Below are 15,480 nucleotides of genomic sequence, written 5' to 3'. Positions count from 1 at the left end.
CTTGCACCTTTTTGATGATCAAAGAACTCAAATTAGTGTTAGTTCCACTAATGAATGATTTAATAAAGTTTAGTGCATCTTGTGAACATGTATGTGTGCTACATTTATTTGCATGTTCTTCTGCCTGAGATGTTTAACATATTAATCCTGAAAGCATGTTGTTCTTTCCATATAATTGAGTATATTAACATCTGTAAGTAGAAGATATCAATAGTTGTTGTGGTGATTGAATTTTACTTATCAATAGGCTCCCTTTATTTCTGCAGATAGTAGTATAAAGTTTCTATGTTCAGATACACCTGACATTTTAATTTATTTTGTAGCATGCACCATTACCTACTTTATGTGTGTTTTAAAATAAGCATTATTAAATCCATCTAAGAAGTAACTAGATGCTTTCTTTGGAATGTGTTTTCAAGCTTGCTTATATCTCAATTCCAAGTTAACATCCCTTTTATGGCACACATTCATCTTCACTTTTCTTGAAAATGTATTGCATATTTTAGTAAAAATGAAAACGAGAGCATTTTGGGGTACTCCTTATTTAAATTCTTACACAAAAGATTTTAGGAGTTTTAAATTTTATTTATTTTCCAGTGACTTTTTTTTCTTCACATAAATAAATTCTCTGGTAACTTTTGTTTAATGTATAAGAATGTATATTAATCTAACCATTCTCAGAGTCCACAGAAGTTTGAAGCTTGAGATCAAAATTAGCTCCAAATAGAAAAGTAATCAACTGTTTTCTCTTTTTTCTGTTGATTTTTAGTAGCATATTACCATCAAAACACATAATATTTATTTATGACAAAATGGGTTTTCTGCTAATTGTCAGTCTAGTTCCTCCAGTAGGAAACATGATGTGCTCGCCATGGCCAGTGGCCTTCCCTCCTGCTGAGGTTCTTGCCTATCATCCTGCACAGCATGGAGACTTTCATGATATTCTAGCTGCAGTGTATCCTCTACTGCTTTGGGTGCCACCATGTGAAAATATCATGATAGAAATTCTCCATTCCCCACTTTTCAAAATGTTAGGCATTTAGAGACAAAGTGAATTGTGCTGAGTTGGCTGGGCACGGTGGCTCACACCTATAATCCCAGCACTTTGGGAGGCCAAGGCAGGCAGATTGCTTTGAGCTAGGAGTTCAAGACCAACCTCCTAGGCAACATGGTAAGACCCTGTCTCTACAAAAAACACAAAAAAATTAGCCAGAAGTGGTAGTGCATGCCTGTAGTCCAGCTACTCTGGAGGCTGAGGTGGGAGGATCGCTTGAGTCCACGGAGCAGAAGTTGCAGTCAGCCGAGATTGTACCACTGCACTCCAGCCTGGGTGGCAGAGTCAGACCCTGTCTCAAAAAACAAAAAATGTGCTAAGCCAAGATCCTGATGATACATACAGTGTATCCTTCTTACACATTTGTTTTGCCATTAGCTTTTGGAACAGCAACAGAACTTATCAAATAAGCAAGTGGTTAGAATTGTGGATCCTCCGTGGCACCGTGGCTCGTGCCTGTAATCCTAGCAGTTTGGGAGGCTGAGGCAGGTGGATCACCTGAGGTCAGGAGTCTCACTATGTTGCCCAGGTTGGTCTTAAACTCTTGGGCTCAAGCAATCGTTCCATCTCAGCTTTCCAAGTAGCTGGGACGACATGTACATGCCACTATGCCCTGTGATTTTTATCTTCTTACCTCACCTGTAAAAACCTTAAGCCTGCCATTCGTTAGATATTCTTTTTGAAGAAAAAGCCACATTCTACAATTAGTTTTATAATGAGAACTTGAATTTTGATGATGTAGTATATGCCACCAGAGTTCGATGTTAGGTGAGTTTACTTACTATTGATTTTGTTTCAGAAAAGTAAAATTATGCTTTTGGGTATAGAGATTGCTAATGGCCAGGTACTTTGGCTCACACATACAGTTCCAGCTACTTGGGAGACTGAGGCAGGAGGATCACTTGAGCTCAGGAATTTGAGTCTAGCCTGGGTACCCTAGCAAGACCCTGTCTCGAATGAATGAATAAATAAATAAATAAAATTTTTTAAAAAGATGGTTAAGCCTGGGCATGGTGGCTCACACCTGTAATCCCAGCACTTTGGAAGGCCGAGGCGGGTAGATCACCTGAGGTCAGGAGTTCAAAACCAGCCTGACTAACATGGTGAAACCCCATCTCTACTAAAAATACAAAATATTAGCCGGGCCTGGTGGCGCACATCTGTAATCCCAGCTATTCTGGAGGCTGATACAGGAGAATTGCTTGAACCTGGGAGGCTGAGGTTGCAGTGAACCGAAATCGTGCCGTTGCATTCCAGCCTGGGCAACAAGAGTGAAACTATCTCAAAAAAAAAAAAAGATGGTTAATGTTATCTTCCTGTTACACTATATTTATATATTTATGAGACATTAAAGTGAATGTTTCATTTTTTATATGTCTGTTTTTGAATTTTCTACATGTTTAAAAATCAAGTCAAGTTGTTTATTTGGAAGTTGTTTTGTGATATTTTTAGACTTTTAATACCCTGAATTCTTTCTGTAGCTTTCCGTGAAAGGTTACAATGACAAGCAGCCAATTTTACTAAAGAAGATTATTGAGAAAATGGCTACCTTTGAGATTGATGAAAAAAGATTTGAAATTATCAAAGAAGCAGTAAGTTTTCTGAACCCTGTTTTTTTATTCATAAGATAATATTGCTATGTTATAAAAAGTTTTCATAATAGTTTTTATAAAAGAAGCAAGGAGGAAAAGAAGCATTCATAACCCTGTTGCAGTCATCTCACCTTGTCTTTGCAAAATCTGATACTCCATCCAGAAAGAAAGCCTAGTTGACTCTTGTGGACACCTGGCCTCTTCTCTGTGGGTGCCAAGAGCTCACTGCAATTCAGAGTCGCAGCTCAAAATTTCAAAGAGAAGTACTTAGTGGCTGTCAGGGCCTCCTTGAATGTTCGATCCCAACCTCCAGTTCAGAAGAACACACAATTCATCAGACTGAGGTCTGCTTTCCCACAAGACCTTGTCACAATAGAGCACACTATTTGGGTTTGACATATCTTCCACTTAAATTCAATTCATATTTGGCCCAGTAATGGAAGTACGGGATGAACAGCTCCTTCTGAAGCTAAACTGTGACCTTTTCTTGTATACCAGAAGAAACTACCATCAGTTTTCAAATAAAGATCCCATATTTTATATGGCTACTTATTTGTGTTGCTTGCTTATGGAGACTTTGGGGATGGCTTTATAGCGTAGAACCTAAAGATTCCAAAAGACATCCCTGAAAACTAGGGATAACTTTCTGAGGGACGAAAGATATCCCATAGTGAAGCACTTATAGTCCGTGTCAGATGCTGAACAAATGAAAAAGCATGCACTTTTATGTAAGGATCGGAGAGGAATAAACCCCATTCTTAATTGTATAACTTCAGAAAGGGGAAAGAAGAAAATATCCTAGTAACACATAGTTTATAGAGAATTGAAATTTGATTATAACTGGACTTTTGGAATGATTTTTAAAAGATTTATAAAATTAATGAAAGCATGTCTCCTTCACTAGTATATGCGATCTCTTAACAATTTCCGGGCTGAACAGCCTCACCAGCATGCCATGTACTACCTGCGCTTGCTGATGACTGAAGTGGCCTGGACTAAAGATGAGTTAAAAGAAGCTCTGGATGGTGAGACTTTCTACTTAAAGCTTAATGCTTTCTTCATTTTTTTCCTAAATTCATTTTGGTTTATTCTGATATTGACTGTTTATACTTTTAAATAACTTCTAGTTCTATTAAAACTGGCTGTGCCTATGTTTTATAAAAACGGTGGGCAGGATGGCTATAATTAACAATAACATATACTTTTAAATAGGTAGAAGAAAGATATTGAACATTCCCAACCCAAACAAATGATAAATAAACTTGAGATGATGGATATGCTTAATACCCTGATGTGATCACTATATGTTATATGTATATATAATAACATTATTATATACTCTATGAATATCTACAGTTATTATTTCTCAATTTAAAATAAAATAGAAAAAAAATGGTGGCTTTGAAGTGGTTTTTGCATTCAGGCAGGTTAGCCACATTTACTGTTTTTAATCTGGACCTATACCAGTTAATTACGACTATTTTTAGATTTCTGCAGACAGGCTGGGTATGGTGGCACATACCTGTAATACTAGTACTTTTGGAAGTTGGAGTTTGAGACCAGCTTGGGCAATATAGTGAGACTCTGTCTCTACAAAAAATAATAAAAATATTAGCTGGATGTGGTGGCATACACCTGTGGTCCCACTTACTCAAGAGGCTGTGGCGAGAGGATTGCTTATGCCTGGGAAGTTGAGACTACAGTGAGCCATGATTATGCCACTGCACTCCAGCTTGGATGACAGAGCAAGACTCTGTCTCTGCCTCCAAAAAAAAAAAATTTTTTTTTTCTGCAGAGTAAATGCTCTGACCCAAGTACTAACCTTGTTAATAATGAAGGTTTTTTGTTTGGTTGGTTTTTTTTGAAGACAGAGTCTGCTCTGTTGCCCAGGCTGGAGTGCAGTGGTGCAATCTCAGTTCATCACAACCTCCACCTCCTGGGTTCAAGCTATTCTCCTGCCTCAGCCTCCCAAGTAGCTGGGATTATAGGCATACACCACCATGCCCTGCAAATTTTTTTGTATTTTTAGTAGGGACAGGGTTTCACCATGTTGGCCAGGCTGGTCTTGAACTCCTGACCTCAGGTGATCCACTCGCCTTGGCCTCCCAAAGTGCTGAGATTAGAGGCGTGAGCCACCGCAACCGGCCAATATTGAAGTTTTAAGAAAAGAAAAAGCTGAACTTCAAAGTCTTAACACACAATGTTCAGGCTTTTTTTTTTTTTTCCTGCTTTAGCATCCTTAGATCAGTTCAGTTAAAAATTGGAAAATGTATAAAGCCTAAAGAGTCATCTTTTGTTGTTTTTTTTCTAGAATCTTAAGTCTAATTTTCAGGAGTTTGGCTTGAAAATCTGAAATTCCTTGAGAGCAGTGATTATACCTTCCTTCCATACTCCTTCACTTAGTATCTAGTATAATATTATGCCCTCAGTGTGTATCTAATGAATGCCTATTGAATGCAAAGAAATTACTTTCAGGATTTCTTTATTGGGAAAAAATGTAGATTGGTATCACCCTTTATTATTGTTTTAGATTTTTTACTTCTCAACATTACCTCACCAATTAATCTCTCTTCCTGTGTGCTCAGCCATAAGCGTTAAAATACAATAAAAAGAATTCTGGGCTGGGCGTAGTGGCTCATGCCTCTAATCTCAGCAGCTTTGGGAGGCCGAGGCAGGTGGATCACAAGGTCAAGAGATCGAGACCATTCTGGCCAACATGGTGAAACCCTGTCTCTACTAAAAATACAAAAATTAGCTGGGTGTGGTGGCACGCGCCTATAGTCCCAGCTACTTGGGAGGCTGAGATGGGAGAATTGCTTGAACCCAGGAGGCAGAGGTCGCAGTGAGCCGAGATCATCCACTGCACTCTAGCCTGGCAACAGAGAGAGACTCCATCTCAAAAAAAAAAAAAAAAAAAAAAAAAAAAAGAATTCTGTTGAATGTTTTAATAACCTTTTATGACAAGTTCTTATACTTATGTAAAACTATGCTTTTGATGTCTTCAGTGACATAAATCGAGCAAAGTATTGAAAGTCATTATTTTGTTGGTTGCCTCAGGCATTGGATGGGAGGCTAGATTATGAAAATCATTAACTAGAACAGGTGCATTTTTTATCGGGACAATTAATATGCTTTTCTTTGCAAAATGATTATGGTCATATGCAATTAATAGCAAGAATTATGCCTTTAAAAAAATACCACACAATTAATTTTAAATGTTTTCCAAAACGAAGACTACTTTTATAACGATCAAAAAGCAAAGGTTTGAGGGTTTTTTTCACCCTTCGTTAGAATCTAGGTCAGATGGCATGTTAATTTTAAGCAGAATAAGCTCTATAGTATCTCAGAGGGATATGAAGGCTTTCTAAATGGATTTTATGAAGATTTTATAAAGTACTTTTTTGGTTTAAATTTTTCTGCTCAAGTAAATAATTATTCCATTTTGATATATATAATCCTACAATAATCCAAAATGGCAGAATGGCTAATTTGGAAACAACTCAGTGTGAGAGGCTGCCTCTCCAGTGACTCTAAATCATTCAGCTATCCAGGTGCCAGGGTAGCAAGAACTTCGGGGTTCAGTGTGGTCCAGCAGCATTTACTGACTGCCTGCCCTGTACCCAGCCCAAGACTCCAGGTGTTGAGATTAACAAATAATCAATTAAACATGGCAAAACCCCATCTCTACAAAAAAATACAAAAATTAGCCAGGCATGGTAGTGCATGCCTGTAGTCCCAGCTACTCAAGAGGCTAAGGCAGGATAATCGCTTGAACCCAGGAGGCAGAGGTTGCACCACTGCACTTCAGCCTGGGTGACAGAGCAAGATTCTGTCTCAAAAATAAATAAATAATAATTTTAAATGATCAATTAGATGGGGTTTCTTTGATGAAGGACCTCCAGTCTGGTGGTGAAGCGTAAATATGAGTAGATCATTTTAATAGAGAGAGACAAGGGGCTAAGTATTGTGATGGAAAGCTGCAGAGTGCTGAGGGAGCCTAGTGAAGAGGACTTCTAAGGCAGTACAGTGGAGTAGAATGAACATCCACTTTGGAACTGACCAAGGATCAAATCCCAGCTCTGCAGTTTGCTAACTTAATGACTTTGAACAACAAACTTAAATTTTCTTAACTTAATTTTCCTATCTTTAAAGTGGGGATAATAGTACCTACTTTATAGTGTGAAAGATAACATCTGTAAAATTCCTGATCTGTGGTAAGCACTTGTTATTTCCATTCCCCTGTTTCTCCTTAAATGTCTGTCACTGATTTTAGCATCCATTGGTAGATCTTGCATGTAGCAATTATTACTATGGTGTCCTAATGGAGAAGCGCGACAGCTCTTCTTCACAGAAGGATTAAATCAATATATATAAAAAGAATGAGGGAAGTAGAAAAATTGCCATTAGAACTCCATAGTAATAATTGCTACAGGCAGTAACCACTAATGGATGCTAAAATTAGTGGGTCAAGTTTAAAGAAAAAATATTTGTATAATCTCATTTATTTTTCCCAAAATAAATATTTAGTAATTACAATAGGAAAAATAGGTGTAGATGGGCAAGTGGGCTTTTCCAAATTGCATATAGAGCATATATGAGTTATTAAATTATAAACAAAAGAATAAAATAATACATTTATAGTGAGGACATGTGGCAGACACCACCTTAACCAAGTGATTAGTGTTAACATCGCTAAGTACTACAACATATCAACTTCATGAGTCCTCTGATAGGATGCAGTGAGAAAGGTGCATTACCTTTGTGGTATTCTTTATAGTAATACAGACATGAAATCTAATCGTAAGAAAACACTAGATAAACCCAAATGAGGGACTTCTATAAAATAACTGAACAGTACTCTTCAAAAGTCTTAAGGTCATGAAATATATGGAAAGACTGAGAAACTGTCAGAGATTAGAGAGAAGTAAAGACATATGACAGCTAAATGTAACGGAGGGTTGTGGATCAAATCCTGGAATAAAAAAAAAAAGACAAAAATGGGAAAAATCTAAATGAAGTCTGTACTTTAGTTAATAGTATATACCAATGTTAATTTCTTAGTTTTGATGGTTCTGAAAGATGTTAACATTAGGGAAAACTAAGTGAAGTGTTTACAGTAACTCTCTGTACTATTTTTGCATATCTTTGGTAAGTCTCAAATTATCTCAAATTAAAAAAAAAAAAAAAAACCCTCATAGGTAGCACTCACTATGTCTTCTTACACCTTTGCAGATGTAACCCTTCCTCGCCTTAAGGCCTTCATACCTCAGCTTCTCTCACGGCTGCACATTGAAGCCCTTCTCCATGGAAACATAACAAAGCAGGTGGGTGGTTGAGGTTTTAGCAGTCTTTTGTGGATCGTTGCAAGATATTTTTTCCCTCTAGTCTTTCTCAAGATTGTTAACCAGCATGGTGTGATAAGAAACACATTAGAGTTTACTCAACCCTCTTGCTCTGTGGAGGAAGGTGGAGAGCACAGGGAAAGTAGAATGATGGTGATTAACTGAGGACCTACTTCCATGGCTGCCTCTTCTGCTGTTTCCTACCTTGTGCAATCATAGGAGGAAATGGGAGTATTTATCCCTACTCTGTATAGGGTGGCATAATTGTATAGTAGATAAGAGCACATGCTGTAGAATCAGACAGCCTGGATTCAAATCCTGGCTCTGCTATATACCAGATCTGTAATCTTTTGAAAATGTCTTAACTCTGTGCTTATCTGTTTTCTTCTCTGTAAAATTAGAGTTATAGAAGCACCTACATCATGTGTGGTAAGGATTAAATCGTACATGATAAATACTTAGCACATGGAAAGCACTACAAAATTTTCGTGGCAGTCCTGTCTCAAGATCCCTCAGTCTCGGCCTGGTGCAGTGGCTCACGCCTGTCATCTCAGTACTTTGGAGGCTGAGGCAGGAGGATTGCTTGAACCCAAGAGTTCGAGAGCAGCCTGGGCAACATAACTCTACAAAAAATTGAAAACCAGCCAGGTGTGGTAGCGCATGCCTGTAGTCCTAGCCACTCAAGAGGCTGAGGCAGGAGGATCTCTTGAGCCTAGAGGTTGAGACTGCAGTGAGTCATGATTGTGCCACTGCACTCCAGCCTGGGTGACAGAACGAAACCCTGTCTCAAAAAAAAAAAAAAAAAAAAAAAGATCCCTTGGTTCTATCTCCGCTCCAGAACAATATGCCCAAGGTCAGATGCTAATAAGTGGCAGAAGCAAGATTCTTACCAAGGTCATTTTACCTACAATAAAGCCTATGTTTGCCTCCCTTGCTTTTCTGTGACCCCAGGTGTCTGTAGTCAGGATCATTTCACTTGGGACCGTCTTTGGCAGTGCCTTTTTTCCAGCATCAGCATCAGTGTTGATGATTGTTTGGGTGTCTGTTTCTTTCACCACTACCACATTGACTCTATTGTAAAATGACCATACTGACAAACTCAGTTTTTATCCATTTGAATAGGATCAAATGTATTTAAGATTTAAAAATCCACTTTTATGATAAACAAAGCTAGTTTATTTCACAAACAAGATATGTTTATGTTTTTGTAATATACTGGGACATATCTTTTTCCACAGGCTGCATTAGGAATTATGCAGATGGTCGAAGACACCCTTATTGAACATGCTCATACCAAACCTCTCCTTCCAAGTCAGCTGGTTCGGTATAGAGAAGTTCAGCTCCCTGACAGTAAGTAGAGATGTTGTAACTTTGGGAATGGACTACTTTGACATAACAGTGTGGGTGATTACAGGTGGGCTGAATTTGGTATAGTTTTATGCCAAAGATTTACTTGGGAACCTCTACTACTTATAGAAGTATGATTAGAGATAGATAATTCAGCCAAAAAAATTTTTGGTAGGAGGGCCAAATAAGTAAAATTGGAGGTAGGCAATAATTTTGAAGAGAATGATACTGGAATTGATGGATACTTGAATGAATGGGAATTAGGAAGTAAAAGTATCACAGAGCTATTGACTATAAGTCATGAAATAAAATACATTTATGAAAATGGAAACTGGAATTATAATATTTAATTGGAAACCCATAGGATTCTTTGGCAGAAATAGTTTTAGGAAACCCACAGGTGCAGATAACATGTAATCATTACAAGTATACTTTTATAAGGGATTAACAAAGACTTACTGAATTTATATATTGCGGTTTACAATGTTGGATTACTTTTACATTAACAGTGGTTTCTTCTGATAAAACTCCTTAAGCATTATTGTCGATATTGCTCAAAACTGTGTAATAGAAGGTATATTAAATGAAGGAAGAGAAGCTTTTTTTTGGCCAAGCTTGATTGTTTGGCTGTTCCCTATGCATTAACCATCTGTGCTGCCTTTTCTCCCCAGCTATTTTATCCTCCCAAAATGGTGTTCTCCTTTCCCCCTTCTTCCTCATGGGCTAGTGCCTACATCCTACTTCTCCTTCCAGGCCTATTTTATAAGCTACTTATTCCACTAAACTTTTTCTAAAACTCCCAGCTAGAAATAATCACATCTACCTCTGGACTTGCAGGACAATTTTTCTGAACCTCCCTATTCAAGCTACTTAGCACTTCTCTTGTGTTGGGATTGAAGTGCATCTCCATCTTCTTATTAGACTATACATTCCTTAAAGCCAAAGTCTGTGTCTGTTTCATTTAAGTAGCTTCTAAAGCAACTGGAACATATTATTACTTCAGGATACCTTTGTTGAACGCTTAGAGATACGTTGAGCCCAGCTCTTCTATTGTGCATGACCAGTCATAACAGATCTGGTAGTGGTTTATTTCCAACTTTTGCTAGTTTATTCCTCAGTCACTACAACCAGGGCAAAAATCAGGATATGCTGATTCCACTACAATTAGAGAAAGACTCAGGATATGCTGTGCAAGAGCCATAGCAGTTGACTTCAAAGTGAGGCCGTCTAGAAACTGCAGTCTAGAAACAATATTTCAAAGTGAAATTCATCTTTCCTACTTCTTTTGATTCCACTTCCCTCTTTCTGTCTCTTTCCTAGGATCTTATCTCTTTTGCCTCCTAAGTACCCTCCCAAATTTCTCCATGTTCAAAAATAGCCCAGTTCACAGCTCATTCTCAAAATGCTAGGTGGTAGGAAATCATTCTGAATTAGCCAACTGATCAGATGTGAATGCTTTAAATAGTTCTTCACTTAACTCTCCATGGAAAGGCTCTTACTGTTTAAAAATAAAATATTCAGGCCAGGGTGGTGGCTCATGCCTATAATCCCAGCACTTTGGGAGGCCAGCGTAAAAAGATTGCTTGAAGCCAGGAATTTGAGACTAGGCTGGGTAACATAGTGAGAACTTGTTTCTACAAAAAATTTAAAATAAAAAAAAATTAGCTGGGCATAGTGGCACACACCTGTAGCTACTTAGGAGGCTGAGGTGGGATGATCGCTTGAACCCAGGAGGTTGAGACTGCAGTGAGCCATGATTGTGCCACTGCACTCCAATCTGGGTGCCAGAGTGAGAGACTGTCTCAAGTGAAAAGGAAAATGTTCAGGCATTATAAAGGGGATGTTTTATTTATCTTTATTTTTATTATTATTTTTTGAGATGGAGTCTTACTCTGTCACCCAGGCCGGAGTATAGTGGCGCGATGTCAGCTCACTGCAACCAAGGAGATGTTTTAGAATATGTATGAAAAAGGCCAGGCAACCAGGTGTGGTGGCTCACACCTGTAATCCCAGCACTTTGGGAGGCCGAGGTGGGCAGATCACCTGAGGTCAGGAGTTTGCGACCATCCTGGCCAACGTGGTAAAACCCTGTCTCTACTAAAAATACAAAAATTAGCTGGGCATAGTGGCAGGCATCTGTAATCCCAGCTACTCGGGAGGCTGAGGTAGGAGAGTTGCTTGAACCTAGGAGATGGAGGTTGCAGTGAGCTGAGATTGCACCACTGCACTCCAGCCTGGGCGACAGAGCAAGACTCCGTCTCAAAAAAAAAAAAAGAAAAAGAAAAGGGCCAGGTGTGGTGGCCCACGTCTGTAAACCCACCTTTTTGGGAGGCCAAGGCAGGTGGATCACCTGAGATCAGGAGTTCAAGACCAGCCTGGCCAACATGGCAAAACCTTGTATCTACCAAAAATAGAAAAATTAGCCAGGTGTGGTGGCATGTGCCTGTAGTCCCAGCTACTCTGGAGGCTGAGGCAGGAGAATTGATTGAACCCGGTAGGCGGAGGTTGCAGTGAGCTGAGATGGCACCACTGCATTCCAGCCTGGGTGACAGAGCAAGACTTTGTCTCAAAAAAAAAAAAATAATAAGGTATGAAAAAGCTAGAAGAATGTGAGGTGGGTGAGGGAGAGAGGCTTACAGGCCACGTTCCCCTCTCTCTGCTTTTTTGGTTTTGTTTTGTTTTTTGAGACAGGGTCTCACTCTGTACCACTGGAGCGCAGTGGTAGAGTCACAGCTCACTGCAGCCTCAAACTCCTGGGGTCAAGTGATCCTCCCGCCTCAGCCTCCCAAGTAGCTGGGACTATAAATGTGAGCCATGGCGCTGGCTCCCCTCCTTCTGATGAGAGGGAACTTAGTGCTGCCAATTTATAATCAGAAAGTTTGACTGTTGGTCAAAGTTGGACATGATCAGAAAAGTGAAATCAGTGAACTGTAACTCCAGGCTTCTCTACCTCCCTTTTCTATTAATGTCTAAATTATCATCCGTAAGTGTGGGCAGACATAGCATTGACTTTATTAAACCCCAAATAAGTTTTTGAACTTGCTGCTGTCTTTTTGAAACTTCCTAGGAGGATGGTTTGTTTATCAGCAGAGAAATGAAGTTCACAATAACTGTGGCATCGAGATATACTACCAAACAGACATGCAAAGCACCTCAGAGAATATGTTTCTGGAGCTCTTCTGTCAGATTATCTCGGAACCTTGTTTCAACACCCTGCGCACCAAGGAGCAGTTGGGTGAGATGAAAGTGGGGAAATAGCAGGGTGCTGTAGACTTTGATGAATTATTTTCCCTGTAAAACATTTTCACCTGACAGTGTATCAGGCGTGCTCTACTTAGAGAGACTTGAGAAAACCTTGTTACAGAGAATCCACTTCTAAAAGATAAGCAATCACTATCTTATGGACAGTAAAGCAATTCTTTATGAGATGATACTGTATATTACATACATGTCAATAAAAGGCATTTTAGGTGGGGGGAAAGGATACTAAGGACAAGCTTATGGGTAGCAAGATGAGAAACAAGCCATCCAGAGGAGCTTAGATTCACTAAAGTTTGAGTTCCTTGAGGGCAGGTATTATCTCTCATTCATCTTTATATCCCAAGCCTGGAACATACAGAAGGTACTCAGCAAGTGTTTGCAGTTTTAAACGTTGTTAAAAGTCTGGAGGTCCTGGCAGATTTGATCAATGAGGAAAAAAGTTCAAAGAAGCCCCAGTAATGACAGAAAGAAACCAGTGAAAAAAGGATGAGTCTCTCCAAGTACCCGTCATTGTTTAAATACCCATTGTGCTAGGTGCTGGACACGGAAAATGGATGCTCTGGATGGTCCTTCCCTTCGAGGAGCTCACAGTCAAATCAGGATGGCAGGCCTGTAAAGGAATAATTTTAGTACAGCATGGTAAATATTATTATAGGAGCTCAAACTATTGGCCGGGCACAGTGGCTCACGCCTGTAATCCCAGCACTTTAGGAGGCTGAGGCAGGTGGATCACCTGAGGTCAGGAGTTCAAGACCAGACTGGCCAACATGGTGAGACCCCATCTCTACTAAAAATACAAAAATTAACTGGGCATGGTGGTGCATGCCTGTAATCCCAACTACTCAGGAGGCTGAGGCAGAGAATCACTTGAACCCAGGAGGCAGAGTTTGCAGTGAGCGGAGATCGTGCCACTGCACTCCAGCTTGGGTGACAGAGCGAGATTCCACCTCAAAAAAATCAAACTATGAATGGCTATGTTGAAGAAAGAAACTTCCTCAGAAGTGAGACCCAGAGGCACCACAGCTGTTGGAGGTGGCGGGTCAGGGCAGAGCAGCTGAAGGAGATAAGCCAAGAGCTTGGTTTTGAAAAGGTGTTGAAGGGAGGTAGTGCATGGCCTCATGAGATAACATGGAAGTATGACTTTTAGTTAGCTTGATCTCTAGAGAGTTGCATTCTGAATGAATTGGTTTAGGAATGGATTACTTAACAAGAAATACAGTAGGATAGCCAGGTTCATATGCTGAACTTGGATGTTAAAGGAAACACAGCTAAGACTGTGACTAAGGGATGAAAATGAGTCCAGCATTTTATAGTCTAGGAGTAACTTTAGCATAAATTGAAGAGGATTAGCTAGCAGAGAATGAGGAATGACAAGATGGGAGTTTGAATAACGAATAGGATTTTTTTTCCTAAGAAGAAGAAAAAGTCATCTCCAACTTTGTAATCCTTCAGAGAGCTCTTCTGCTCTGTCCTTAGGAACTTAAACTATCTTAAGTGCTCATATTTCTTTAAGAGGTGAGTAATCTAAAACCTTAAACTAGATTTTATTTGCTCAGACAGGTTAGTTTTTAAAGGATTAAAAATGACCCAGGTCTCAAATGCCAAGGTCCTGACTGGCTGATGTCTGTGTTTCAGGCTATATCGTCTTCAGCGGGCCACGTCGAGCCAATGGCATACAGGGCCTGCGATTCATCATCCAGTCAGAAAAGCCACCTCACTACCTAGAAAGCAGAGTGGAAGCTTTCTTAATTACCATGGAAAAGTCCATAGAGGACATGACAGAAGAAGCCTTCCAAAAACACATTCAAGCATTAGCAATTCGTCGACTAGACAAACCAAAGAAGCTATCTGCAGAGTGTGCTAAATATTGGGGAGAAATCATCTCCCAGCAATATCATTTTGACAGAGGTAAGGTAAAATTAGGGCCCCAACATTTATGGCATTCAAGTAACATTTGATTAAGGCCATTCTACAAAATTGTATTCATTTTGTAGGTGATATTCCATTACCTATTTGGGGAGTTGGGGTCGGGGGATGGCTGGCACTTCTAAAGAAGTGTTACTTAATTTAACTCCAGTTTTCTATTAGAAACCTTATCTCTTTTTTTCCTCCAAACCTAGACGTGGATCTACCCATATCTCACAATAAAGTATTAATAATTCAATTTCATGTTTTCGTTTCATCAGTGTATCCTGAGATTCTGATCACAGATACCTAAGTATCTATTTCCCATAATACTAAAAAAATGAGATAATACCAGATTGAACCCCTTTGAGGCAAATGCTACCCTTGAGCCATAGGAGATTTGCCTATAGGAATCTCCAAAGATTTTTCACTCCTTTCAGATTTGGGAGAGCTGTGATTCTTGAAGTCTCCTGTCTTGAATCAGCTTCCTTTCACCTTGCTTCTAGAGCATAGATTAACAATGGATTGTGCTAAGCTGTACTAGAAGTCAGGGGATGTGGGTTGTGTTCTTACTCTGACACCAACAAGCTAAAATTCTTGGTCAAGACACCGTTTTTGGACCTCAGTTTCCTTACCCATAATTTTTATTTTTGTTTTGTTCTTTCAGACAGTATCTCACTCAAGCTAGGCTTGAGTGCAGTGTGTCATCATAGCTCACCGTAGCCTTGAATTCCTAGGCTCAAGCAATTCTCCTGCCTCAGACCCCCAAAGTGCTGGGATTACAGGCATGAGCCACCATGTCCAGCCTACCTATAATTTATCTGGCAGTTGGATTCACTATTAATGATAATAGTATCTCTCATTTATTGAGCATTTACCATGTACTAGCATTGTGTTATTGTCATATATTTTTTTCCTAATTCTCACTGCAGCCCTATTAATTATCCCCCATTTCCAGATGAGGAAACTGAGGCTCAGA

General features: G+C 39.4%; 1 protein-coding gene across 11 annotated transcripts in view; it reads left to right on the top strand.

The window, feature by feature from the left end:
* Positions 1-15,480, top strand: part of IDE (insulin degrading enzyme) — a 118,795-nt gene that overhangs the window by 92,620 nt on the left and 10,695 nt on the right. For all 11 annotated transcript variants that reach the window (XR_013397679.1, NM_001258074.1, XM_077945047.1 and 8 more), the window contains 6 exon segments: positions 2,536-2,646; positions 3,551-3,671; positions 7,879-7,970; positions 9,227-9,338; positions 12,403-12,570; positions 14,232-14,504. Coding sequence is in view for 10 of the 11 variants with exons in the window: in NM_001258074.1 (NP_001245003.1) it covers positions 2,536-2,646; positions 3,551-3,671; positions 7,879-7,970; positions 9,227-9,338; positions 12,403-12,570; positions 14,232-14,504 (877 nt within the window). In the remaining variant the exon portion in view is untranslated.

The sequence above is a fragment of the Macaca mulatta genome, chromosome 9, assembly GCF_049350105.2.
Source record: "Macaca mulatta isolate MMU2019108-1 chromosome 9, T2T-MMU8v2.0, whole genome shotgun sequence".
NCBI classification, from domain to species: Eukaryota; Metazoa; Chordata; class Mammalia; order Primates; family Cercopithecidae; genus Macaca; species Macaca mulatta.
Note: the sequence above shows the minus strand (reverse complement) of the source record. Positions and strands in the feature narration are given on the sequence as shown.